A 12572-nucleotide genomic window follows, 5' to 3' on the forward strand; every position below is an offset into this window, starting at 1 on the left:
AAAAGTACCCCAGACGCTCGCATCCGCCACCAGCAAGTAGGGGCTGAACGGAGAGGAGCGGGCGGCAATGCTTAGGGTAAGGATCAGACCTGAATGCCCTGAGGGCAATTGGAGGAAGCTAATGTGAGATAGCAACTTAAACTGTGGGATAGCAAGAGAGAGAGAAAATTACCAGTGAAAAGCACTAATGGAACACACTGCCGACCCGTTCGCAGAACAAGGGAAGGACTGAGCAATTCCAGAGAAGAGCTAGCCGGTGGTGGACTGGCCCATCCCCCGCCAAAGGCGGGAGGCAGGGGGAGGGGAAAGAGGCAAATTCGGCCCCAGAGACGGCACCCCTACCAAACTGCAAACAGGCTTCCAGTCTCTAACCAAAGACTTCCTGAGATTCTGGATGGTTGACATCCACTGGGAGGGTGACAGCTAGAGACCAGCTCCCCAAAATAGACACAAGGTGCGCCCAACCGGTGGGCGCGGAAACCGAGGCTGGGACTGCGGAGGGGAGAAGGCGCACCGCACCCGGGGAGAGTGTGCTCCTCAAGCTCCTGGCTGCCTGAGCTGCTCGGGCTGGGGAAGGCACAAAACGCAGGCCCAAGCGAGTCTGTGCTTTTGTGGAGGACCCGAAAACTGCAACCTGAGTGGCTTAGGCCTGGGAAGTGCACGCAACTCAGGGCCCGCTCCCTGGAGAGCAGCCGGGAGCCTGAGCAGTGTACACGGGGAAAGCACACGCACCGTGAGCGGGGGCAAACCCAGGTGGCCAGAACACTGCGAGTGCTCCCCACACAGGCCAGTGACATTTGTCTGTAGTGCCCCTCCCTCCCCGCAGCATGACTGAACAAGTGAACCTGAACAAGAGACCACCTCCATCGCCTGTGTCAGGGCGGAAATTAAGACACTGAAGAGACCAGCAAACAGAAGTCAAGTAAACAAAGGGAACTGCTTCAGAAGTGACCAGTGCAACAGATTAAAATCCCTGTAGTTAACACCGACCACACCGGAAGGGGCCTATAGATATAGAGACGTGTAAGCTGGAACAAGGAGTTATCTGAAACTGACCCGAACCCACACTGCCCGCAACAGCTCCAGAGAAATTCCTAGATATATTTTTACTTTTTTTATTTAATTAAAAAAAATTTTTTTTAAATTTTTTCTTTTATTTTCTTTTAAAGTCCTCTATTACTCCTTATTTTTCATTTTCATATATTTTTACTATTTTTTTAATTAAAAAAATTTTTTTCCTTCTTTTAATTTTCTTTTAAAGTCCTCTATTACTCCTTAATTTTTATTTTCATTTCACTATAACCTTGCAAAAAAAAAAGACCCTATTTTTAAAGCAAACTTCATATATATTTCTTAAATTTTTTGTTTTTGTTTTTAACGTTGTATTTTTAAGAGTCTAACCTCTAGATTTTTAATCTTTGTTTTTCAGTATTTGATATCAATTTTGGGCATTTAAGAATCCAATATTCAGTACCTATTTTTACTCAGGAGTGTGATGATTACTCTTTCCCCCTTTTGACTCCCCTTTTTCTCCCCCAGATCACCTCTATTTCCTCCCTCCCCCTTCTCTTCCCAATCCAATTCTGTGAATCTCTGTGGGTGTTCTCGGCTATGGAGAACACTTAGGGAACAGAGTACTGCGTAGATCTGTCTCTCTCCTCTTAAGTCCCCCTTTTCTCCTCCTGCTCATCTCTATCTCCCTCCTCCCTCTCCTCTACTTCATGTAACTCTGTTTACCTCTCTGGGTGTCCCTCACTGTGGATAATCTTTTCACCATTAACCTAGAAGTTTTATTATCAGTGCTGTATAGTTGGAGAAGCCTTGAGGCTACTGGAAGAATAAGACTGAAATCCAGAGGTAGGAGACTTAAGCCCCAAACCTGAGAACACCTGAAAACTCCTGACTATAGGGAATATTAAGTAATAAGAGACCATCCAAACGCCTCCATACCTACACTCAAACCAACCACCACCCAAGAGCCAATAAGTTCCAGAGAAAGACATACCACGCAAATTCTCCAGCAATGCAGGAACATAGACCTGAGCGTCAACATACAGGCTGCCCAAAGTCACACCAAACACATAGACCCATCTCAAAACTCACTACTGGACACTCCATTGCACTCCAGAGAGAAGAAATCCAGTTCCACGCACCAGAACACCGACGCAAGCTTCCCTAACCAAGAAACCTTGACAAGCCAATCGTCCAACCCCACCCACTGGGAGAAACCTCCACAAGAAAAAGGAACCACAGACCACCAGAATACAGAAAGGCAACTCCAAACACAGAAATCTAAACAAGATAAAAGGAAGAGAAATACCAAGCAGGTAAAGGAACATGAAAAATGCCCACCAAGCCAAACAAAAGAGGAGGAGATAGGGAATCTACCTGAAAAACAATTTAGAATAATGATAATAAAACTGACCCAAAATCTTGAAAACAAAATGGAGTTACAGATAAACAGTCTGGAGAAAAAGATTGAGAAGATGCAAGAAATGTTTAACAAGGACCTAGAAAAAATAAAAAAGTCAATTAAAAAGAATAATGCAATAAATGAGATCAAAAACACTCTGGAGGGAACCAACAGTAGAATAACGGAGTCAGAAGATAGGATAAGTGAGGTAGAAGATAAAATGGTGGAAATAAATGAAGCAGAGAGGAAAAAAGAATCAAAAGAAATGAGGACAACCTCAGGGACCTCTGGGACAATGTGAAATGCCCCAACATTCGAATCATAGGAGTCCCAGAAGAAGAAGACAAAAAGAAAGGCCATGAGAAAATACTTGAGGAGATAATAGCTGAAAACTATCCCTAAAATGGGGAAGGAAATAGTTACACAAGTCCAAGAAACCCAGAGAGTCCCAAACAGGATAAACCCAAGGTGAAACACCCCAAGACACATATTAATCAAATTAGCAAAGATCAAACACAAAGAACATATATTAAAAGCAGCAAGGGAGAAACAACAAATAACACACAAAGGGATTCCCATAAGGATAACAGCTGGTCTATCAATAGAAACCCTTCAGGTCAGAAGGGAATGGCAGGACATACTTAAAGTAATGAAAGAGAATAACCTACAACCTAGATTACTCTACCCAGCAAGGATCTCATTCAGATATGAAGGAGAACTCAAAAGCTTTACAGACAAGCAAAAGCTGAGAGAATTCAGCACCACCAAACCAGTTCTTCAACAAATGCTAAAGGATCTTCTCTAGACAGGAAACACAGAAAGGCTGTATGAACATGAACCCAAAACAACAAAGCAAATGGCAACGGGACCATACCTATCCATAATTACCTTAAATGTAAATGGGTTGAATGCCCCAACCAAAAGACACAGACTGGCTGAATGGATACAAGACACCCACCTCAAAACAAGGGACACATACAGACTGAAAGTGAAGGGCTGGAAAAAAATATTTCATGCAAATGGAGACCAAAAGAAAGCAGGAGTCGCAATACTCATATCAGATAAAATAGACTTTAAAATAAAGGCTGTGAAAAGAGACAAAGAAGGACACTACATAATGGTCAAAGGATCAATCCAAGAAGAAGATATAACAATCATAAATATATATGCACCCAACATAGGAGCACTGCAATATGTAAGGCAAATGCTAACAAGTATGAAAGGGGAAATTAACAATAACACAATAATAGTGGGGGACTTTAATACCCAACTCACACCTATGGATAGATCAACTAAACAGAAAATTAACAAGGAAACACAAACTTTAAATAACACAATGGACCAGCTAGACCTAATTGATATCTATAGGACATTTCACCCCAAAACAATCAATTTCACCTTTTTCTCAACTGCACACAGAACCCTCTCCAGAACAGATCACGTCCTGGGCCATAAATCTAGCCTTGGTAAATTCAAAAAAATTGAAATCATTCCAGTCATCTTTTCTGACCACAATGCAGTAAGACTAGATCTCAATTACAGGAAAAATACTATTAAAAATTCAAGCATATGGAGGCTAAATAACATGCTTTTGAATAAGCAACAAATCATAGAAGAAATCAAAAAAGAAATCAAAATATGCATAAAAATGAATGAAACTGAAAACACAAAAACCCAATACCTATGGGACACTGTAAAAGCAGTGGTAAGGGGAAGGTTCCTAGCATTACAGGCTTACCTCAAGAAACAAGAAAAAAGTTAAATAAATAACCTAACTCTACACCTAAAGCAACTAGAGAAGGAAGAAATGAAGAACCCCAGGGTTAGTAGAAGGAAAGAAATCTTAAAAATTAGGGCAGAAATAAATGCAAAAGAAACTAAAGAGACCATAGCAAAAATCAACAAAGCTAAAAGCTGGTTTTTTGAAAAAATAAACAAAATTGACAAACCATTAGCAAGACTCATTAAGAAACAAAGGGAGAAGAACCAAATTAACAAAATTAGAAACGGAAATGGAGAGATCACAACAGACAACACTGAAATACAAAGGATCATAAGAGACTACTACCAGCAGCTCTATGCCAATAAAATGGACAACTTGGAAGAAAAGGACAAATTCCTAGAAAAGTGTAACTTTCCAAAATGAACCAGGAAGAAATAGAAGATCTTAACAAACCCATCACAAGCATGGAAATCAAAACTGTAATCAGAAACCTTCCAGCAAACAAAAGCCCAGGACCAGATGGCTTCACAGCTGAATTCTACCAAAAATTTAGAGAAGAGCTAACACTTATCTTACTCAAACTCTTCCAGAAAATTGCAGAAGAAGGTAAACTTCCAAACTCCTTCTATGAGGCCACCATCACCTTAATTCCAAAACCAGACAAATATGCCACAAAAAAAGAAAACTACAGGCCAATATCACTGATGAACATAGATGAAAAAATCCTTAACAAAATTCTAGCAAACAGAATCCAACAACATATTATAAAGATCATACATCATGACCAAGTGGGCTTTATCCCAGGAATGCAAGGATTCTTTAATATCCGCAGGAATGCAAGGATTCTTTAATATCTGCAAATCAATCAATGTAATACACCACATTAACAAATTTAAAGATAAAAACCATATGATTATCTCAATAGATGCAGAAAAAGCCTTTGACAAAATTCAACATCCATTTATGATAAAAACTCTCCAGAAAGCAGGAATAGAAGGAATATACCTCAACATAATAAAAGCTATATATGACAAGCCCTCAGCAAATATTATCCTTAATGGTGAAAAATTGAAAAAGCATTTCCCCTAAAGTCAGGAACAAGACAAGGGTGCCCACTCTCACCACTACTATTCAACATAGTTTTGGAAGTTTTGGCCACAGCAATCAGAGCAGAAGAAGAAATAAAAGGAATCCAGATAGGAAAAGAAGTGAAACTCTCACTGTTTGCAGATGATATGATTCTCTACATAGAAAACCCTAAAGACTCTACCAGAAAATTACTAGGACTAATCAATGAATATAGTAAAGCTGCAGGATATAAAATTAACACACAGAAATCCCTTGCATTCCTATACACTAACAATGAGAAAACAGAAAGAGAAATTAAGGAAACAATACCATTCACCATTGCAACAAAAAGAATAAAATACTTAGGAGTATATCTACCTAAAGAAACAAAAGACCTATACATAGAAAACTATAAATCACCGATGAAAGAAACCAAAGAGGACACAAACAGATGGAGAAACATACCGTGTTCATGGAACACGGTATTGATTGGAAGAATCAATATTGTCAAAATGGCTATACTACACAAAGCAGTCTATAGATTCAATGCAATCCCTATCAAGCTAATGGTATTTTTCACAGAACTAGAACAAATAATTTCACAATTTATATGGAAATACAAAAAACCTCAAATAACCAAAGTAATCTTGAGAAAGAAGAATGGAACTGGAGGAATCAACCTGCCTGACTTCAGGCTCTACTACAAAGCCACAGTCATCAAGACAGTATGGTACTGGCACAAAGACAGAAATACAGATCAATGGAACAGAATAGAAAGCCCAGAGATAAGTCCACACACCTATGGACACCTTATCTTCGACAAAGGAGGCAAGGATATACAATGGAAAAAAGACAACCTCTTTAACAAGTGGTGCTGGGAAAACTGGTCAACTACTTACTTATAAAAGAATGAAACTAGAACACTTTCTAACACCATACACAAAAATAAACTCAAAATGGATTAAAGATCTAAATGTAAGACCAGAAACTATAAAACTCCTAGAGGAGAACATAGGCAAAACACTCTCCGACATAAATCACAGCAGGATCCTCTATGACCCACCTCCCAGAATATTGGACATAAAAGCAAAAATAAACAAATGGGACCTAATGAAACTTAAAAGCTTTTGCACAACAAAAGAACCTATAAGCAAGGTGAAAAGACAGCCCTCAGATTGGGAGAAAATAATAGCAAACGAAGCAACAGACAAAGGATTAATCTCAAAAATATACAAGCAACTCCTTCAGCTCAACTCCAGAAAAATAAATGACCCAATCAAAAAATGGGCCAAAGAACTAAACAGACATTTCTCCAAAAAAGACATACAGATGCTCAACATCACTCATCATCAGAGAAATGCAAGTCAAAACCTCAATGAGGTATCATTACACGTTAGTCAGAATGGCTGCTATCCAAAAGTCTACAAGCAATAAATGCTGGAGAGGGTGTGGAGAAAAGGGAACCTCTTACACTGTTGGTGGGAATGCAAACTAGTACAGCCACTATGGAGAAAAGTATGGAGATTTCTTAAAAAACTGGAAATAGAATTGCCATATGACCCAGCAATCCCACTTCTGGGCATAAACACCAAGGAAACCAGATCTGAAAGAGACACATGCACCCCAATGTTCATCACAGCACTGTTTATAATAGCCAGGACACGGAAGCAACCTAGATGCCCATCAGCAGGCAAATGGATAAGGAAGCTGCGGTACATACACACTATGGAATATTACTCAGCCATTAAAAAGAATTCATTTGAATCAGTTCTAATGAGATGGATGAAACTGGAGCCCATTATACAGAGTAAAGTAAGCCAGAAAGATAAAGACCAATACAGTATACTAACGGATATATATGGAATTTAAAAAGATGGTAATGATAACACTATATGCAAAACAGAAAAACAGACACAGATGTACAGAACAGACTTTTAGACTCTATGGGAGAAGGCGAGGGTGGTATGTTCTGAGAGAACAGCATTGAAACAAGTATACTATCAAGGGTGAAACTGATCACCAGCCCAGGTTGGATGCATGAGACAAGTGCTCAGGGCTGGTGCACTGGGAAGACCCAGAGGGATGAGATGGGGAGGGAAGCGGGAGGGGGAATCAGGATGGGGAACACACGTAAATCCATGGCTGATTCATGTCAGTGTATGGCAAAAACCACTACAATATTGTAAAGTAATTAGCCTCCAACTAATAAAAATAAATGGAAAAAAAAATAAAAGCAGAGTCTTACTTTTGAGAACAAACTGAAATTGACATGAGCACATACAAACATACTGATACCCAAGGAGAAAAAAATGCTTAAAATACAAATTCATAATCTTCTTTACAGCATTTCTAACTATGCTAAATACTTGGATACTTTTCTTTACAGTTTTCCATAATGAAAATACATATGTATAAAAGAATGATCTAACAGTAATTTATTAAAAGTGATGTTCTTCAAAGATATCCTATTAAAAGAGTATGATAACTTTATGTAGTGTTTTACCTACTTTCAGTTTCATTTCGCTTGATCATGCCTTGGCATTCTGCTAAGATAGTCTCTTTAAAGGATGTCACCAGGGCATTTACACAGCATTCCATGAGCTGAAATATATCAAAAATTTGTCAAGGCTATTATAAGCACAAATAAGGCACAAATGTACTCCACTCCATTTTGCTTTACAGTTCCATAAAACCACACTGTTTAACAACAGCAGAAAACTAAGTATACTGAAAGTAGATTTTACTTACCTTTATTAGAGAATCGATGAAGATGGATACTCTATATTAATTTACCAAATATACTCCCCATTAAGCAAAAGCCTAGGAACTCAGGTTCTCTATAGAAATTTCAGTAACAGTCCCCAATGAGGGAAGGAAAAAATTTTTTAATCTACAAAATCAAATTAAGAAAAAAAGCTGTAGTGAACTCTTATCTGGAGAGAACCTGTGTTAAGAGTTAGATGCTAAAATTCTAAAAGTATGAACATTCAATTAAACTCATAGTAGGTTTCACTGTTGTGGGCACCAAAGAAGTGTTAGGATACCAAGAAGAGAAAGCTACAACCTCTGCTTTGGGGAAGATCACTCTCTTATAAAGGGCAAACTTTAATAAATAAACTCAGTTAAGTGGAAAAACACACACATACAAAGGAACTACCATTTTTTTCTGGGTAGTTAAAAAGGTCTCATCCACCAGATGAAATTTAAATTGGATCTTGAAAAGTGAATACAAGTCTTAAAATGGATTGGTTATTCTAATATGAAACTGAATATGGCAATAAAGAGAAAATAGGAGAGAAAGCTAGAAAGGTAGACTGGAGCGAGATTTCGAATAAAGATCTAAGGTTTGGGACTTTAAAGGCTGTTGTTGCTCCTTAGTTGCTAAGCTGTATCTGACTCTTGCAACCCCTTAGACTGTAGCCCTCCAGGCTCCTCTGTCCATGGGATTTTCCAGGCAAGAATGCTGGAGTGAATTGCTATTTCCTTCTCCAGGGGATCTTTCCCACCCAGGGAATGAACCCACGTCTCCTGCACTGCCAGGCAGATTCTTCACCGCTGAGGCACCAGGGAAGCCCATTCTATAGGTAGGAAAGGTTTTAAATAGAAGATAAATGTAATGACCACCTAATTCCACCCCCCCCCCCCAAGTCATTTTTAAAAGATCAGTCTAACAGCAGCAAGGTAGGTAGTACCGAGTGGTAGTAGGAAGACTGACAAACAAGGCTGCTGAAAGATTCTAAGTAAGATGGTCAGGGTCTAATGGTCTGGCCGGGCCTCAGGAAAATCCACCCCACTCCATCACTACTTCTCTGTGTATTTTTACTCTCCTTGCAGGTATCAAAATGAATAGGTTGTGATTACCTACACAAGGTACACTAAGGCTGATATCTCTGTTCTTAAAACAGGTAAGCTATCTGTATTAAGGAAAGGGAATTGTATGTGCCTTACAAGTTCTTTGCTAAAAATTCCTCTTAGAACTGACTTAATGGTGCTAATTACTGAAGTTGAATTTAGGAATGGAGATTCATTATACCACTGTTTCTGTTTTTTAAAACGTTAAAAAAATTACTGCAATAAAAGTTTTTAGGTCCCTCTCTCTTTGAGAATTATGCTAATGACTTTAAAGTCCATCTATGTCAATTCTGTCCTAAGAAAAGCAACAGATATATGAAGTGGTTGAGAAATTTCTGCCAAGGTGGGAAGCTCTGACCCAATTACTTAGTAATTTCATTCTATACCAGCTTTGGAATATGCACAACAGAACACTCCCACCTTCAACAGAGAATAGGTAAATCTACCTATATATAACTAATGAATAAGAAAATGCAACCAGAATAAGCTCTGTTTTCTAAAATAAGCTCTATTTTCTAAAATCATCTGTTTTCAATTTCACTGAAAATTTACACTTGAACATAATCTAACTCAGGAGTAGTCCAAATTCTGCAGACTCCAAAAAATCTAGGGTTGTGTGTTTCAACCTGTTTGTTGTGAAATATTTTAATGGCTGTGACCAACTTTTCTTACTAAAATAACATAGAACAGAACTACAACAAAAATATCAGAGTGCTTCACATACAATAACAATGAATATTATTTCATAGAATTTTGTTTCAGATATGAGTAAATAAACAAAGAACATACTAAGTTACAATAAAAAATATATTTCTTATTATGGGTTTCAGTGAGGATTAAAAGGAGAGGCTAGGGAGGCTAGGTGGTCCAATGGTTACAACTGAGCCATTCACTGCCAAGGGCCTGGGTTCAGTTCCTAATCAGGTAACCAAGATCCTGCAAGCCATGTGGTACAACCAAATAAATAAATAAATAAATAAAATAAAGGAGAGGCTACATTGACAAGATAGCTGAATAAATTGAGTAGAATTTGGTAACTGCTTAGATGAAAGGAGTTAGGGATGTAACAGGTTACTGAGGGAAAAAAAGAAAGGTTACTGAAGCACTTTCTAGCTTGAAAGGTTACACAAATTATTACAATAACTAATATCTTTTAATGAAAACCTATGCTGTACCAAACATTGTGCTAAATCCTTTACATATATTATCTGATTAATATCAATGTCATTTAACCCATGACAGCCTTATGAAGCAGGTATTTCACATATGAGCAAATAAGCTTAGAGAGGCTAAGTTACTTTGAAATATTATACAGTTCATAAGATCTTGAGCTGTAATATGAGGTCAGGTATGTGACTCCAAGCCTATGACTTTTGATACTATATTAAGAGAGCAAGTATATACTTAGTAATGGCTATGTGCTCAGAAATTAGTTAAGTGTTATAAGAAATAGAGAAGATAAAACGTGATTTATATGCTCAATACTCTCAATACAATATAGTTGGGGTTATGCAACTATAGTATATCTAAACATGTATGTATTCTTCATACATAACAGAGGTATATGAAAAGTTCAATCACCATAAAGCAAAGAAGTGGGAATAAACAAACCATTACTACACTACAAACTTCACAAGGACAGACTGTGCTCTATGCAGCTATATACTCATGGACTCAACACAGTGCTTGATACATAACATAAAGCAGCCTATAATCTGCTACTAAATCAAGGTGTAGAAACAACAGATACAGTGGGAATTCAAATAAGAGAAAATGGACGAAGGCTACAGTATTTGGAGAGACTACTGCAAGATGTGCTTTATGAATTCTGAAGGGTTTGAATAGGCAGAAAAGAATAGTAAAACAATACTTAAAAGCATGAATCCAAGAAAAAAATGAACAGAATGAAGTATATGAATTGGGAATTATTTCTTAGTGGGTAGAATGACTCTTATTGGACATTATTAACTTGGAAAAAGAACTTAAGACGAAATTATGAAGCACCTTGAAAATAATGATATTATGATTTCTGAATAAATAAATAAAAAATGAAAGTAATGCTTATAAAAGAGTAGCCTGAACTCACAAAAGAAAAAATACAAATGGTTCATAATAAGAATAAACACGCTCAGCCTCATTAGTGATTTTTCTTCTTCTTCTTTTCTTGGTCATGCCATACACCATGTGGGATTTTAATTCCCCAACCAGAGATGGAACCCATGCCCTCTGCACTGGAAGCACAGAGTCTTAACCATTGGATTGGCAGGGAAGTCCCCCAGTAATTTTTAAATGCACATTAAAAAATCTTTTAAAATCTACAATACCAGGAAATTGGAAAAATTAACAGACTGACAAAACTCAGATCAGCAAAGATAAACAAGCATACTGTTAATGGAAATAAGAATTAACAACAGTATTTCTGAAAGTCAGTTTGGTATTATACAGCAATCTGTAAAAGGTGCATGCTCTTTGCTTCAGCAATCTCATTTCCAGGAAATTCCATTCCAAGAATGCCACATGTAAGAAAGAGGTATGCATTAAGATGTCAAAAATATAGAAGGATATAAGATATAAAGATATAAGCATGTAAATATATTCCGGAAAGAACTATTCATAAAAAGTAAACTATAATAATAATGAATAATAATGAAAATTCCCATCAGTAGAGAATTGGTTTCTATATATATGATGAACTACAAACAGGCATTAAAAATAAAAATAATAAATAAATATATAAAATATATATATTTTATAAAAAATAAAAATAAAAACAGGCATTAAAAATAATGTTATAATACAGATGTGTTTAGCGTACCAATGTACATCATAATTTTTTTAAACTTTGGAAAAAAAGAGAAGAAAGAAAAAAGGGAATTCCCTGGCGGTCCAATGGTTAGATCTTTGCACTTTCACTCTGAGGGCCTGGGTTTGATCCCTGATCCAGGAACTAAGATCCTGCATGCTAAAAAAAAAAAGGAAGGAAACAAAAGGGTAAGAAAGGAGGAAAAGGAAAAAAGAAAAGGAAAGAAATGAAAAAAGGAATCTTAACCAAGCAAGTATTACAAAATGATGATCGCTGTTGAATCTGCTGGCTGAGTTTGGAGGGTGGGGTTCATTCCACTATTTTCTCTACTTTTGTAAATATTTGAAAAGTTTCATAGCAAATAATTTAAAAAAAAGAGAGACGAATTATGGTATAGATCCCTGTGTATTGAAAAATCCTTTAGAAAACTACTTTACATAGGCAAAAAGAAGAAAGGGCAGTTGCTTATTTCCAGAGTCTTGTCATCACAAGAGGGCCAGATCCTTGAGGGCAAGGGCCATGTTATTGCTCTTTTCTATTTTTCTCCCCATCATTTACCAAAGTCCTACAAACAGAGTCAACCCTAGGTATATACTGGTTATTTGAAAAATACATCTTGAATGGAAAGGATAGTGATAAACCATCTCTCTCACCTTGTATTCCCTTTCTGTCTCCTTTTGCTAGCTTCCGTGAAGAAAAAAACTTTTTGCCAT

General features: G+C 37.3%; 1 protein-coding gene across 2 annotated transcripts in view; it reads right to left on the minus strand.

Annotated features, from left to right (window-relative positions):
• CUL5 (cullin 5) overlaps window positions 1-12572 on the minus strand; it is a 130681-nt gene that overhangs the window by 36555 nt on the left and 81554 nt on the right. For both annotated transcript variants that reach the window (XM_020891364.2, XM_070473644.1), the window contains one exon: window positions 7712-7805. In XM_020891364.2, coding sequence (XP_020747023.1) covers window positions 7712-7805 — 94 coding nt within the window. The remainder of the gene's footprint in view (window positions 1-7711; window positions 7806-12572) is intronic.

Source organism: Odocoileus virginianus, chromosome 10 (assembly GCF_023699985.2).
Source record: "Odocoileus virginianus isolate 20LAN1187 ecotype Illinois chromosome 10, Ovbor_1.2, whole genome shotgun sequence".
NCBI lineage: Eukaryota > Metazoa > Chordata > Mammalia > Artiodactyla > Cervidae > Odocoileus > Odocoileus virginianus.